Source organism: Dermochelys coriacea, chromosome 4, assembly GCF_009764565.3.
Source record: "Dermochelys coriacea isolate rDerCor1 chromosome 4, rDerCor1.pri.v4, whole genome shotgun sequence".
Taxonomy (NCBI): domain Eukaryota; kingdom Metazoa; phylum Chordata; order Testudines; family Dermochelyidae; genus Dermochelys; species Dermochelys coriacea.
This window is the reverse complement of record NC_050071.1, coordinates 115510053-115526169: the sequence shown is the minus strand read 5'-3', so window position 1 is coordinate 115526169 and position 16117 is coordinate 115510053. Positions and strand designations below refer to the sequence as shown.

The window sequence follows — 16117 nt, the reverse complement described above, 5'->3', positions numbered from 1 at the left end:
CAGTCCTCAATGCCTACATTTATCCACAATTATACTCTGGTGTCAGCATCTAGAGCTAATACTCGGGCAGGAAGAGAAGATATTAGTCTTTTTTTCAAATAACCACTTAACTCCCACTACCTGGAACACTGAACTACTAGTAAACACCATAAGTGGGATTCACATGCACAGGAACTCAAAGAAAAAGGAATGGTTACTTATCTTCTAGTATCTATTTGTTCTTTGAGGTGTTCTGCATTGGATCCCATGACCAGTCCTCCATCCGTGCAGCTCAGAGACTATTCATGGGACTCTGGGCAGCAAAGGAACTACTGAACAGTGGGCAAGCTTGTTCTGCCCTTTATGCCCTCAGAGTGAGAGGACATGATGATGCGCACACAACCCCTAGTAGACACCTCTGATAAAACTTCTTAACTTGCGTGGAGGGTGACAGCACTCCGTAAGATAAATCCACATGTACAGAACATATCAAAGAACAACTATTACTATAAGGTAAGTAACTATTCCTTCTTTGAGTACAGGTCTAACCCTCCCTGAGCCATGCTGAAGTTAGAGAGTTCATGTTCATATGTCAAAACTTCATGAACATCTGCTTCTCAATGGAGACATGCTTCTGTAATGTTATGAATGTTGGTTACATTGCTTTTTATGTCTACAGAAAGAGGCAGAGCTAGAGGATCACGTAAGTGCAATAATAAATCAGAGTTTTTACACATAAGCCTTGTGGACGCTAAAAAAAAATGTAGACCTGTAATTCTCCATTAGTGCAGCTGCACCAGAACTAACAACAATGGAAGTTGCAGTGTAGACTGAGTACAGCTATTTTTGCTACTATGGCCTTGTCTACACTGACAGCGATGTGTAGGGTATGTGTAGCTACACATGGCAGTGAAAAGCAGGTAGTTAAAAGCTCTGGCATGGGAGAGGCAGCAGGCAAACTTTCCCTGCTGCTGGAGTCTTTAACTGTAGCAGGGAAAGGGTCTGGTGGCAAGGAGCTTCTGTAGTCTTTCCCTGTCTGCTTCCTCCCTGCCAGAACCTTTTGCTGTTGCTGGAGCCTTTCCCCACTGCCTCCCTGCTGCCAGAGCCTTTCTCCATGATGGGGAAAGTTTCCAACAGTGGAGAGGCAGCAGGACTCTACTGTAGCACTGTAGAGCTGCGGGAACTGCTTGGACATGTAGACATCTGTGTAGGGTATATACCCTAATGTTCTGGCATGTCTATATTGTTTAACAAGTAAAGATAGTGAGGCAGAGCTTTTTATACCTGTGCTAAGGGGGCGTGCCTTGTATATAGTTTACATGCTGCTGCTTCTTAGTGTAGACATAGTGTGTGTTGATGCCATTGGAGAATTATGAGTCAAAACTTTGCTGGTGAAAACACAATCATAGTAAGACTTTGTATCAAGATTAGAGGCCTTGGGCATGATTTAATTTTTTTTCCATTTTCTTGCACCTTGTGTAGTTGGCACCTGTGCAAAATGTGTATAAAATGCTGCAAAATCAGAATTCTCTAGTATAGTATTTTAAGAGTGGAGTATTCTGATTTGGTACTGTTAAACCAGAAAAAGTTGAGTATTACACATGGGGCTAGTCTGGAGAATCGGGCTGTTTGGGTAATGGTCTGCCCTTTTAGAGATGATTACAAACCCTAGTGGATGACAAAAAGCTGCTCACCATTGAAATAAAATTTACCACATGGCAGTACAGACTTAGATTACATATAGATGTCCTTGATGTTAAGAAACTTACTCCAGCAACAACTTAGCTTTGTGGTTGTAGTTGTTACTGGTTGGAACTAAAAAAAAGAAAAGGAGTACTTGTGGCACCTTAGAGACTTGGTCTCTAAGGTGCCACAAGTACTCCTTTTCTTTTTGCGAATACAGACTAACACGGCTGCTACTCTGAAACCTGTTGGAACTAAGTGGCAGCTGAGGATTCTAGGGACCTCTGTTCATTTCAGGTCTTCACTTTTTAAACAGTGATTCGTTCCAGTGGCTTAAAAATAGCAGAGGACAGACCAGAAACTTGCACACTAGATATCCCAATTCTGGAAGCTGCTTCGTGCAGATGTCCATTGATTTAAATAAAACTTAGTGGGTGTAAGGGATATCTACTTCTACTTTGAGCTACTGTCAAATGTTTCAATATAATCCAATGTAGGAGATTCATACTTTTGATTCAACTTTGAACCTGCTATCATCTTTAGAATTTTGAGGCTTCTCTTTCCACTATGCTTGCTCTTTTACCATATAAGACATTAGGTTATGCAATAGTATATTTTTGTGGATTCTCTGCTCCAATCAATGATCTTGGGAGAATAGACCTTTATACTTTTGGCCTACACAAACAAAAGAGAGAGAATCTACATCTGGAGACTGATCTTGTTAATTAAATTAATGCAATTTTGCTGTTGATTCCAGTGGAATTAAAATTGGTTCCCCAATGCTGTTTGGAAGTTAGCGGTCCGCATAATAACTATAATTCTTTAAAAGCATCAAATATATGTAAATTTTATTGCTCTTATTAAAAAATCATTTAAAAGCCTGATTTCATAGATTGTTTGTTTGTTTTTTAACTGATTTTCATCTCTTTAATAGAAGGACACTCCTGTCAAGTATTCTAGGTTCTTCTTTGTGTGGCTCTGCGTATTCCCAGTTATGGGTAATAGGCTCCAGCAATCGGCACAATGATAGAACTTTCTCCAAGCAGTGCCCGTTACAGTACACATGGGTCCACTCCTGTCCCTCCTCTCAGCATTTTTGAACATGCAAGGGCAAAACTATTAAGGGGATGCTGCACACTCTGCCACATCAGTTCCTTCCGATTACTTGTGCCAGATGGAAGTGAACCACTCTGGCCTTCAGATCTGGGGGGAGGGGGGGTTCTTCTTATACTAGTGTTTTAGATAATTGTTGATAACTTGAAATGTTAGTTTAATTAGGGTTTGTGGTTATAGTTAGTTTAGTATAGTTGTTTGTTTCCATGTGACAGTGAAATGGAAGAAGAAAAATTCAGTATTTAATAGACTCTTATCCTGCTCAGCCATCTTTCCAGCACCAAATGGCCACATTGATTACCTTAAGGATATGTCTAAATTGCAGATAAAAACCTGCAGCTGGCCCATGTCAGCTGACTTGGGCTCAGGCTAAGGGGTTTCTCAGTGCTTTGAGCATTGGCCTACTAAGCCCAGAGTTGAGTTCAATCCTCTAGGGGTCCATTTAGGGATCTGCGGCAAAAATTGGGGATTGGTCCTGCTTTGAGCAGGGGGTTGGACTAGATGACCTCCTGAGGTTCCTTCCAACCCTGATATTCTATAATTCTATGAAAATAGACTGCAGGTGTTCCAGTCTAAGGAAGCTGCCAAGCCTCTGGGCTCTGGGAGATTGTCTGTCTTATCTGAAGACTGAGGCTTGTTTCAGCTCTGACCACCTCATCTAGTAAGGTTAAGGTGCCTAAAGGATTCCGTGATCTGTCTCTTTGCTGGTTCAGGCTTCTGTCTCTGTTTTATCAGAGCCTCCTGTTAAAGCTGGTAAGGTGTTTGAAGGCACAGTCAGGTCAATTGGCAACGAAGGAACCTATGATTAAGCCTCGATTCCAACTATGTTGGTTTGGAAAAAGATGAGGGAGAAGACAGCCACTGTTGGCTGTGCCAGATCCCATGAGTCAGATTTATTGGATCCATCAATATAAATGTCTTCTGCGATTCCTACTCTGAGACCAAAGTCAGTTTTGCAATTGGCTTCACGTTCCAGGGTAATGGAGTGGAGTCTCTCTTCAGATCCAATGATGCCTAAGCCTGTAAGAGTGGCATCATTGCCCACTCCTACTCTGGTGCTGATACCAGATTCAAAAGACAACTATTGCTGTGTGGCAGATGAGTATTACCGTTCAACATCTGAATGTTCATCAGATCTGAGGTGGGGGAGAGGAAAAGAGATTTCATTGGTTCTGATATCTATATCTCCTTCACCTGAAAGGAGGGGTAGAGAGGAAGATATTATGAGCCTTTCTCCAGATCCCTCTTTGCCTCCTCCTAAAACTCCTACAGGATCTCCAGGCAAATCTTTCTCACTTTTTATGTCTCTGCATCCTCCAGTGCCATTGCGCTCTCTGGTAAAATTCATAGTGGAACTGAAGTTGGCGCCACAGTTAGAAGAGGATGGAGAAAGAGTTAAAAAGATGTATGCTACCTACTTCTAGCTTTCCTCAATCTTCTGGACAATTTGTGTCTTCTAATCCTATAGGTATATTTCCAGATTCCATCGGTTGAAGAGACTGGCCTTCCTGGGCTCAGTGACCTTATTGGGCTACCCCATGAGAGTTCTTGATTCATCCACCTTATTGATGAAGTAGTGACTTCTTTTTGACAAGAATCCAGCTGCTGAGGAATCTTTGGATCCAGTTGACCAGATGCATCTGCAGCGCAGATTGGGGGCCCTTAAAACTTCTTTTTCTGAGGAAGAGGATGAGTAGTTAGTTCCCTTTTTGAGCAGGATCAGGTGAATACAGAATTTGTTGCCTGATAGCATATGGCATTGATTCCTGCGTGTCTCCTTCTGAGGATGTTTTACAATTCCCTGAATTATTGGATCATATTGTATCGACTTTGAACTTCCTTTCAGTTGTAGAAGAGGCATCACATCAGTATTTGACATTTTTTGGTGCTCCTTCTCAGGAAATAGAATGTCTTTACCAAATTGGATGGTCTCTTGTAACCTGCTTAAAGCTGTTAGGCTAACAAGAAGCAGGGATAACCCGATCTCTAAAAAGCAGACAAACTTTATCAAATACTGCATGAGGGGTTTTAGTATTTACATACTCACTCCATATCAAATTCTCTGATGGTCTGCAGCAGCCAGTAATAGATTTAGGCCTGGTCAAGCCCATTTGATTCCAGATTATAGAGAGAGGGTTTTTTTTTTTCTCTCTGGTGATAAGGGTGGCTAATTAGCAGGCAGAGTGATGGCCCATTATCAGTTTCACTTGTGGGAGAAATGGCTTTGTTTGTGCAGAAGTGACCAGATCAGAAAAGACTGGCTAGTGAAAATATCGGCAGAGGAACAAAATGCGGCACAAACATGCTCTCAGGGCTTCTTTTGATGTTCCTGCCTCTTTATCAGAGCTTTGGTATCTGCTGTTACCTTGAGAGAGCATGCATGGACTGGCTACTAAATGTGAAGATAAGCATCTCCCCTTGGGGTGATGGTCTTTTTGGTAGTGAAAATGGACAAACTTATTAGAAAGTTAAGAGACCAGGTCTGCTGTTCACATGATTTATATCTGTTCCTAGAAGGAGACCACCTACCTCCTTCTCATACTAGAGGCAGATTTATCCTCAGTCTTTGACTTATTTTTCATCTCAAAGATGTTACCTACATCATCTTTTTCAGTCTCAACATAAAAAGTAGTTCAGCTCTAGGCCTAAATTGAAGCAATCTGCTCTTCCTGTTTAGTCTTCACGACTAAATGGCCTCAGATTGACATGAGCCTCAAGCGTCTTTCTCTCCCTTTGTTTGGGACAGTAGATCCACAAGTGGAGGTTTATTACAATTGGACAAATGGGTCCTCGGAAATAATAGTAAAGGGCTATGCAATACAGTTAGAACAGTTCCCTCCTTTCAGTTCCCCTATCCTTCCCTTTTCAGGATTACGAGGTTATTCTTCTGTCAAAAGTTCAGAAATTGCTTCTGATAGGTGTTGTGAAAAAAGTACCCAAGTATCTATGGGGTCAGAGGTTTTAGTCAATATTTCCTGATCTAGAAAAATGATGGGGGTTTATGTCCAATTATAGATTTAAGGAAATGCAACAGGTTTGGTTAGAAGTTTCATTTTGGAGTGCTAACCCTAGCCTCTGTAATTGCCTCACCTTCAATTATGGACTCGTTCACAATTCTCAATTTAAAAGATGTTTCTATTCAGCCCAATCATCGGAAATGCTTCCATTTGATGATGGCACAAGATCCTGCCATTTGAGCTCTGTACAGCACTCAGTCTTTTCTGTATTAGCGGTGCATCTCAGAAGATAAGGTATTTGTTTAATCCTATTTATAAAATTGGCTGCTGAAGTCATCCAGTTTCCCACCTCCCTTCTTACAGATTTTAGATTCTTTCTGAATGTAAGAAAGTAAAATCTATGCTCCTCTCAGGAAATCTGGTTTTATATGGTCTATAATACAGTAGTAGGAGAAGTTTTTCTCACAGAGGAAAGACTTCTGAAGATAGTGTGCAGTCTATTTTAGAGACTTGTCATTGATCGCAGGCAGTGATTTTTCTTGTTAGGTCTGATGGGTCTTATGGCAATGATTACTTACCTTATTCTGTTTGCATGCCTCAGGATAAGGCCATAGCAGCATTGGTTGGCTCAAGCTTACAAACCAAATCTGGACAGTCTTCATATGTTAATTGTCATGCCTCAGGGCATTTTTAGATTCTTTGTGATGGACAAACTGTGAATTAATCTTTTCAAGGGGGTCCTGTTCCATCTCCCCTTGCCGTCCAGCACATAACATGTATTGCATCTAACAATGGATGGGGGAGCTCTTCTGGACTCTTTTGTAGTTCACTTGCTGTCTCAGGAAAAGAATTTTGTACATAAACATTTTAGAATTGCGTGTCATTCTTCTGGTTGTCAGATCATTTCTTCATCATGTAAATGGAAAGACGGTTCAGTTAGAGACAGACAATACAATGACTATGAGCAATGTCAGCAAATCAAGAGGCACCCATTCTTCTCTGCTAGGTGCTGAGGCAGTAAATCTATGATAATGGTGCATTCTTTACAGTGTCTATCCAGGGGTCTGCATCTAGCAGGGGAGAGCAATGTGTTCACAGATGAGCTCAGCAGAGGTGGTCTCGGATGCATGAGAGATCACTAAAGGATCAGGTGGTGCAAGAGGTTTTCTCTTGCTAGGATCAGCCTCGTGTTAGACCTGCTTGTGACAAGGTTCAACAAAAAGTCTCTCTTCTGATCAAGAGTGGGAAAGGACAGTCTCACTTGATCTTGGTTGCTTTCCTAATGCATTGAGGGAGAGCCTTCTGTATACTTCCCCTCCTTTCCATTAATTCAGAAGATAAGGGGAAATAAGACAAGACAGGGCAAGAGTGATCCTGATGGCTCCAGCTTGACTGAGACAGCAGTGGACATGTTCCAACAATCAGAGGGAGTCTGTATCCCCCTTCTCTCCCTACTCCTTTCTAGTTGTCAAAGCAGCGGGAAAGGACTCTTCATCCAGTCACTCCATCTGACAGCCTGTAATGTCAGATTTTGACTAATCTACAATACTCTTGTTCCTTGTTGGTTCAAAATGTGTTGCTTAATTCTAGAAAACAAACTAAGAGGAAAGATTATTACTTGAAATGAGTTAGATTTGCTCCTTGGATGCAAGGCAAATCTGACTCACCAGCTACAGCTTCTATTCCCTGTATATTGGAGTATTTTGCTGTATTTAAAGTCTGAGGGTCTCTAATTCTTCTTTAAGAGCTCATTTAACAGCTTTCTCATCTTATCATGCTTTGATGGCAGATCATTACTTGTACACAATACAGCTAAAAGGTTTACAAAGAGGTTATCTAACTTGTACCTCCCCTTGAGAGATCTTTTTCCAACATGGGATCTTAATTGGTTTTAGTGAGGCTTATGAAGCGCCTTTTGAACCTTTGGAAGTGTGTTCCTTATTTTAACTATTAAAACTATGTTTATTGTTGCTATAACATAAGTCAGAAGGGTGAACAAATTACAGGCATATCTGCCATTTGCTATGTTTTATAAAGACAAGGTGATTCTTAGACCAGATCCCAGGTTTTTACCAAAAACAGTATCAGAGTTTCACATCAGTCAGACAACTAATTTACCAGTGTTTTTTTCCAAAGCCACGTGCTAATAAAGGGGAATCTAGCCTCAAAAGTATGTAAAGCAGAAGAGTTTGAGCATCTTTAAACAGAACTAAAGAGTTTAGGAAGTCGTATAGGTTATTTGTTTCTTATGCTAAGAATCATATGGGTTACAATGTATCTGCTCAGCCTATTTCCATATTGGTTAAACAATGTATTCTTGAATATTACAAGTTAGCAGCAGTCCCAGTGCCTACTACTGAGAGACCTCATTCCATGAGAGCAGTGGTAGCATCTTTAGCGTATCTTAAACAGTTCCTAATGGGAAATCTGTAGGCTGCTGTTTTGGAAATTAGTCCGTACATTATGCTTTGTATCTGGTTTCAAGAGCAGATGCTAGATTTGGTAAAGCAGTGTTTTGAGATTTAATTAGAACTCTGTTACCTCCTGAGTGTTTTCAGCAATACTATCAAACTACTTATAAGTGGTAGTATGCAGGGCCACTTGAAGTGAAGGTTACCTACTTGTAACAGGAGTTCATTGAGATGACTGCATTATTCACACTTCCACTGACCTTCCCCCTGCCCCTTTCTCAAAACCCTATCTTGGTTTCTCTTTCCATTTCCAATAGTTGCTATTTACCTTGTCAACTGTTGGAAATGGGCCACATCCACCCTACTGAATTGGCCTTGTTAGCACTGACCCCCCCCCTCCCCACTTGGTAAGGTAACTCCCATCTTTCATGTGCTGTGTATTTGTACCTGCCTACTGTATTTTCACTCTGTGCATCTGATGAAGTGGGTTATAACTCATGAAATCTTATGCCCAAATAAATTTGTTAGTCTAGGTGCCACAAGGACTCCTTGTTAGTTTGCTGATACAGACTAACACAGCTACCCCACTGAAACTTCTCAAAGGAGATCAGTTTGATCTAGCACTACTAGAATCACTACTATTTTTGTAAAACCATGTGTATTTTATCCCATCTACGGTTCACTTCTATGTCCTTAACTACTTTCTCTAGCAAAATTTTGTTCGAAGACTTTGCATGCTATTGAGGTCAAACTAACAGACTTGTAGTTTCCCAGATCAGTTTTCCCCCTTTCTTAAAAATAGGAAATCTCCAGTCACAGGGAACAACCCCCGAGTTTATTGGGTTCATTAAAAATCCTTGCTGTTAGGCTTGCACATTTCATGTACAGTTCCCTTTAATATTCTTGGATGGAGATTATCTGGGCCCCCAATTTGGTCCCATTAAACTGTTTGAATTTGACTTCCAACTTGGATGTGGTCATTTCTACTTCCATATTCTCATTTCCATTAGCCACCCTGCCACTGCCCCTCACCTTCTCATTGCCTCAGTTTTTTAATAAGCCTAAAATATTCATTTAGGTGTTGGACCATGCCTAGATTATTTTTTTAATATCCACCTCATCCTCAGTGCTCCCATTTCTTCTTTTCTTTTTTATATATGTGGTTATAGAGCCTTTTTACTATTATTTTTAACTTCCTTTGCAAGGGCCAGCTCTGCCTGGCTTTTGACAGTTCTCATTTTTCCCCTATGCTTTCTCTCCTCCAAGAGGTAGTTTTCCTTGCTGATCCATCCCCATCTTCCATTCCATGCAGGCTTTCTGGTTTCCTGTTTGGTCTGCAACCCTTTCCTATGAAATTTCTACCCTTGCTTCGGATGCAGGCTTCAGGTAGCTTCTGCATCTTGACTTAAAGAAATTCCAAGTCTCCTCCACATTCAGATCCTTGAGTTCTTCAGTCCAATCCATATTCCTAACTAATTCCCTTAATTTTTTAAAGTTTGCCCTTTTGAAATCAAGGACTCTAGTTGCAGATCTCGAGGAGAGTAAATAATGTAATGGCAGCAAATTTTGTCATGTTAGTACCATGTTTGTTTTCTTTGTTTCTCGTGGCTGGGCAAAGTACTCAGACTTTCTGGGGGATATTTTGGCACATTTAATGTAACGTTAATACATGTATATTAAATAATCTAGCAGATGCACCATTTTCTTGCAACTACAGCATTGTTTTTTAATAGGGGTTTTTTTTCCACTTCTAGTTTCATTTTTGTTTCCAAGAGTTCACGTGCTATTATTAAAAACGCATAAAGAGGTTGTAAGTGTGCTACCAAAACGTCTTTCATGAGACGCGAAAAGATTGCCTTAACAGTATGAAAATTTGAGAACACAGCTGATCTGGTTTGGATGACAGAAGGAAGCAAAACTGGATGAACAGAGCAGAGATAGTATTAGCGTTTGTGCCTAGAGGGGCTTATTAGTATATATTAGGCCAAGATACTATTTTTATATTACCCGTGTGTGCGCGCATGCCATGACAGTCATGCTAAAAATTGACTCCTCACTGTGGGCTTGATGATGCATTTGGATTTTCCCTTACTGATGTAGCTGTATTTGTAAAAGGGAGGGGGAAATACATAATTCTTCCAGGTGACACTATAAAAATATTCGCAAAAAGAAAAGGAGTACTTGTGGCACCTTAGAGACTAACAAATTTATTTGAGCATAAGCTTTCGTGAGCTACAGCTCACTAAGTGAGCTGTAGCTCACGAAAGCTTATGCTCAAATAAATTTGTTAGTCTCTAAGGTGCCACAAGTACTCCTTTTCTTTTTGCGAATACAGACTAACACGGCTGCTACTCTGAAACCTATAAAAATATTAACTTCAGAATGAGTCCGGTACAATATAGCTAGGGAAAAAATGGTGACTGCTGTCTGAGGATTCAAGAGTAATAGGGTTAAATTAGAGGGGAAAAAAATATAGGGGGAGGCTTTTCAGAATTCTATAAATAACCTGGTAAATCTCTTACAGGAAAGGGCCAGTAGAAGAAAAGGAGTGTGATGCTAAATAAAATTAAAGACAATGTTTGTGCAAATGGGCATTACTATAATACATATATTAGATAATATCAAAGTGGGGAGAAGAATAAATCAGAGGAGGTTATTTGGTTTCTGAGATCTGCATATCTATGGCCCTGATCTTGCGTTCTGTGGGTGGATCTGTGCACATAGTCCCATTGAACTCAAAGGAGCTCTGAATGGGCACAGAGGGCTCACAACATTAGGGCTCATAAGAATGTTTTCTGTTTAAATAATTATTGTAGTTAGAAAATTTTAATATATTCCCGTCTTGTCATGAAGAAATTCTGCTCAAGTACTAAACCTGTGAAGAAGGAACTGAAAATATTTTTATAAAAAGCATAGTGCTGAAAGACAAATTATATGTAATTTATTACTTATCATTCACTTCTTATATGTTAGAAGTTTGCTTTTTTTACTAAAAGGCTAGAATGCTGAAAAATAGCATCAGTGTGTTGTGTGAAGTTTTCTGAATTGTGACCATTAGCACAATCTCTTCATGAGTCCTGTAACACTCAAAATGAGGAAAATCTTGATTTAGTGGTAGTTTATTTGACTTGGTTGCCTTGGCTTTATGCAAGTGTTATGCAATGTTATAATACAATGTCGTTTCTTGTGACTTACGCTCTGATTTTGTTAGTACCACAAGGAGTCTTTTGTTTAAAACAAAAACCTTGTGCTTAATTTCTGCTAGCTCTTTTCATGAAAAGGAAGGTCATGGCTTATAGCATTTGTATTGTCACCGCAAAGAACTGTACAAACTGTTCATGGACCAGGATGTTTCTCTAATTCATTTAACTCTTACTACACAGCTTTAAAGCACATTTTCTCTCTATTAGCAAAATCTTGTACATTATTTAAATTCTATCATAGTCTGAGGCAATGAGCTGAGAAAGACAGAAGCTAAATTAAAGAGGTTATATTAAATGTAATAATACAGAGAGAGAGAGAGAGAATATAATTAAGAAAAAAATTTCAAAATTATGTATTTTTAAAGTTAAAGAAATTATTCAAATTATTTTGATATATGTAAGCATACTCTTTTTATAGCCAGTACTTGGTGCATAGGCAACAAAAGTAAAACAGCACAATATTTGAAAAATGGCTTTAGTTTAATGTGATCACGTATAGGTATATCAGTAGCAACTTCTTATGCAGATTAGTGCAATTCATCAATTACCCACACAGTTCTTCATATAATTATTTTTATATGTGGGCATGGTACAGATCTTTGACATTTTACAATTTGTCCTTTGTTTACATGCAGCAAGGAGTTATGGGCGAAGACGAGGTAATTCATTTATGTTTGCTACAGTACAATTATTCTGATTGGACTGATATTGATCATTGTGATTGATTACTCCAGATTATTGATTTTAGATTTGTTTTGTTTGCATGTTTAATCAGTTTTTGCAAAAAAGTGGTCTGTTTTGGTCATTGATTTCTTGTGTTAGTGAGTTTGAATCACAGATCTTTTAATCAATTAAAACATATTGTAGCACTAATCATAATTTCACTAATGTTTAAAGTAAATATTCTCTGTGCTATCTTTATTAAAAGTATACATAACTCTCTGATTTTTGTTTTTCCACAATTCTTCTTCCCTTAACGCTTCATATAAGTGATGGTATACACAGCTCAGTTAAAAGAATTGTCACAGGCTTAGTAAAGAATTGTGGAAAAAATTCTGAGAAACAGCACACTGGGGACAAGTCAGCTGATGCAAATTGGCATAGCTCCCTGGATTTCAGAGGAGCTACTCTAATTTAACCACATGAGAATATGCCCCTTTTTCTCATGTAAGCTACATTGAGTGTAATATGTGAATCTCAAGATTGTTTGCTAGATCCAGATATTAACAAGATATTTTCATGTCTAAGTCACTGGTTCACATCTGTCCTAGGTCAGTACAGACCATTATCTGATAGCTGCTCCTTAGTCCCCTTTAGAGAAATGAATTGGTGATCCAGTCCCTACTTTTCAGATATCCATATAATAAAATACCACCATGTTTCACAATTTCTGGAAGTTTCAGCACAGGCCAATTATTATTTAGTGGCATTAGGAATTGAATTACCTTTTTGCTGCTAGTGTAGCATTCAGTAGTCAAGTATTATTGCTAAAGCTGTGTAGAAAAGCTTGCAGTTCCACTAAAGTGCCCTTTGCTAACAGTACGGTACTTCTTTACAGTTGTGGCATTTCATTATTTGTTTTAATTCTATGTATTATGCTAATTCTTTAAAATTTCCAAAATAAATTTTAATATTGAATTTAGTGGAGTTGTTAAATGCATATTCTTGATGTATATTTAATTACTGTTTGATAGCAGCACTATATACATAATGAGAGAGGTATTTTAAACCCCTGGTTTGTTAACAATTACAGCTGTATTTTGAGTGTCTTAGTTTTCATTGTAGATATAGGATAGGATATAAAAAAAAGCAGGGGTAAGGAATGGGAGGAAGCTTTTCATACTCTCCTGCATCAAACTCGGGTGGGGGCAGAAGGCATAGGAAACTTAAGGAACGGACCCTCCTGTGAATGTTCATCTTAGGTCAGAGGGGCTTGGAGAAGGGGAGGAAGAGACAAGGAGTTCAGCCTCCAAATCTAGAATATCCCTTGACTCCACAGGGGAAAAAAATGTACCACTGCATATGTGTCTTGCCTAAACTCAAACTCACTTTTCTCAGTGTCAGTTTGACTGAGAAGCCATGCTTGCCATTGACTGTCAACTCCACTTCTCCTTCAAAGATGCCAGCCTTCAGTGCCCATTAGTCAAATTTTCCCAGAAATGCCTTTTGTGCTTTCTCCCTCCCCACTTTTAGACATGGAAGGAGTTCCATGCAAATATCTTCAGTCATTATCTTCCTTCAAATATCTCCTTAAAAATCACCTCTATGCAGTGCCAGCATAATGTTCAACAGTAGCTAAGCCAGTAGTGTGCTGTGACTGCTGCTAAATATATTTACCTTAATAGTCTGTGCTACCTTATGCTCCCTTTGTCTTTGTTGTATCTGCTGGTATCTCTTTTTATACTTAGATTATAATCTATTTGGGGGGCAAGTATCATCTATTTGTTATGTATGCATGCAGTGCCTTTCATAATATGGCTCTGATTCCTGATTGGGGCTTCTAAGCACCATGAGACAAATAATGGGGTTCCTCAGCCACCTCTCCCAAATCCAGATTCCCTATAATCCTCTGGCTTTTGAGTGATCCTCTTGAGAGGAATGGCTTCTACGTGGTTGCTTGGCCTCACCAGTCCCCGGTGGTCCCTGAACTCCTCCAAGAATTATGCTTGGGGCCCTACCAAATTCAATATCCATTTTGGTCAATTTCATGGCCATCGTATTTTAAAAATCATAAATTCCATGATTTCAGATATTTAATTATGAAATTTCATGGTGTTGTAATTGTAGGGGTCCTGACCCAAAAAGGAGTTGAGGGGGTCACAAGGTTATTGTAGGGGGGTTGCGGTACTGCTACCCTTACTTTTGCACTGCTTCTGGTGGCAGCGCTGCCTTCAGAGCTGTGCGGCCACAGAGCAGCGGCTGCTGGCCAGGAGCTCACCTCTAAATGCAGAGCCACTGCCAGCAGCAGCACAGAAGTAAGGATGGCATGGTATGGAATTGCCACCCTTACTTCTGTGCTGCTGCTGGCGGAGTGGCGCCTTCAGAGCAGGGTGCCCGGCCAACAGCCTCCGGCTCCCCAGCTCTGAAGGCAGCACGGAAGTAAGGGTTGCAATACTGCAATCCCCTAAAATAACCTTGCAACTCCCCGCCCCCGCACCACCACCACTTTTTGGGTCAGGACCCCCAGTTTGAGAAACACTGGTTTCCCCCATGAAATCTGTATAGGGTAAAAGCACACAAGACCAGATTTCACAGTCCGAGACACACTTCTTTTCATGGCTGTGAATTTGGTAGGGCCCTAGTTATGCTGAAAGGGCCATTACTAACAGCCAGACTTCTTAAGGTTGAAGGTTCCAAATTGCAGTGTGGGCAGCAGTTTAGTTTCTACAGACTTCCATGTGCAGTATTGTGTTCTTCTCCAGCCTGTGGCTTTGGAGTGGGAAAATCTGGCAGAACTGGCTGTTGCCCCTCCAAATCCATTGAGTATGGGATCCTTGTATATCTGTTGAACCTCTGCAAAGGGGCTTTTAAGGTGAAGGAGGAACTTGCTTTCCATAAAGTTGTCACTTCCTTGTTCCAAAAAATTTATTTTAAATAAATGAGAATTATAAAAATGAAATTGAAAAAGAGTGATCAAGCAATACTTTTATGCAGGGCTTGACAAATCCACTCACCAGTAGCAAAGTAGGAAACTTCTGAGAAACTTAGGACTTACCCTAAAGTTAAGCTTTCATTTTACAAAAAAGAAAATTTCTGGCCTTTATCACTGCAAAGAAAACTTTCTGAATAGGAATAAAATATAAATCTCTATGCTGGTAGTTCATGTCTTCAGGTTGTGTAAGAGAGAAATCCTGGCCTTAGTGCACAGTCTGAGAAGTTGAGTTGATGCTGAGGAGTTCTCTGAAACTTAATAGAAGGAATCATCCCTTGTTTGCTTCCTCCCTCTTCCTCTCCCTCCTCCTTTATTCTTCCTGATCACTTTGTAGCAGCATTCTTATTATATGGCTGCATTTCTAGCCTAATGGTGGAAGAGGCATCCATTCTGTTTGAGTATGCTTTATAGGGAAGGAGAGTGGAGTTGCATTACCTTGAAATCCCTGCCTCCATTTGTCCTCATGAGGTGTTGACTCTGAAACCTCTCTCTCTTACTCCTCAAAATAACTTTGTCAGGAACTTTCAGAGGTTTCAGCTATTCCCAAACCCTACAGTATACTTTGAGCACTGATAACAAGTAGGATAGATATGATTGATGACTTCCTAGATAATTTGTCAGGAGTTGTTTTATACATGCTAATTACAAAATCATTCTGCTTTCTTAGAATTGAAACCTATGCCCAGTTCACCAGCATCATTTTATTTTTTCAAAAATGATGTTTTGTATTTTAAAAATTTGTTACTGAGCATACATTTTTTTTTTTCTTCTCCCTCAGCCTAATCAAACTATAAGCAATTGTAATGCACAACGTATTCATTCACTGGATAGACCCTATCACCACAACTTGAAGATGAGCCAGTGATACATGAGAACATAAGAATGGCCATACTGGGTCAGAACAATGGTCCATCTAGCCCATTATCCTGTATGCCAACAGCTGCCAATGCCAGATGCTTCAAAGGGAATGAACAGAGAATGGATCACTTGATAATTGATCTTTCTATCGTCCAGTCCTAGTATCTGGCAGTCAGAGGCTTAGGGACACCCAGAGCATGGGGTTCATCCCTGACCATCTTGGCTAATAAGTTCATGGATGATAGGTCCATCAATGGTTAT

At 39.8% G+C, this 16117-nt stretch overlaps 1 protein-coding gene across 8 annotated transcripts in view; it reads left to right on the top strand.

Annotated features, from left to right (window-relative positions):
• The window catches only part of CPEB2 (cytoplasmic polyadenylation element binding protein 2), an 85642-nt gene that overhangs the window by 31661 nt on the left and 37864 nt on the right, over positions 1-16117 (top strand). For 4 of the 8 annotated variants that reach the window (XM_043514137.1, XM_038398343.2, XM_043514136.1 and 1 more), the window contains exon 5: positions 11982-12005. The exons of the other annotated variants lie outside the window; for them this stretch is intronic. In XM_043514137.1, coding sequence (XP_043370072.1) covers positions 11982-12005 — 24 coding nt within the window. The remainder of the gene's footprint in view (positions 1-11981; positions 12006-16117) is intronic. 8 annotated transcript variants of the gene reach the window in all.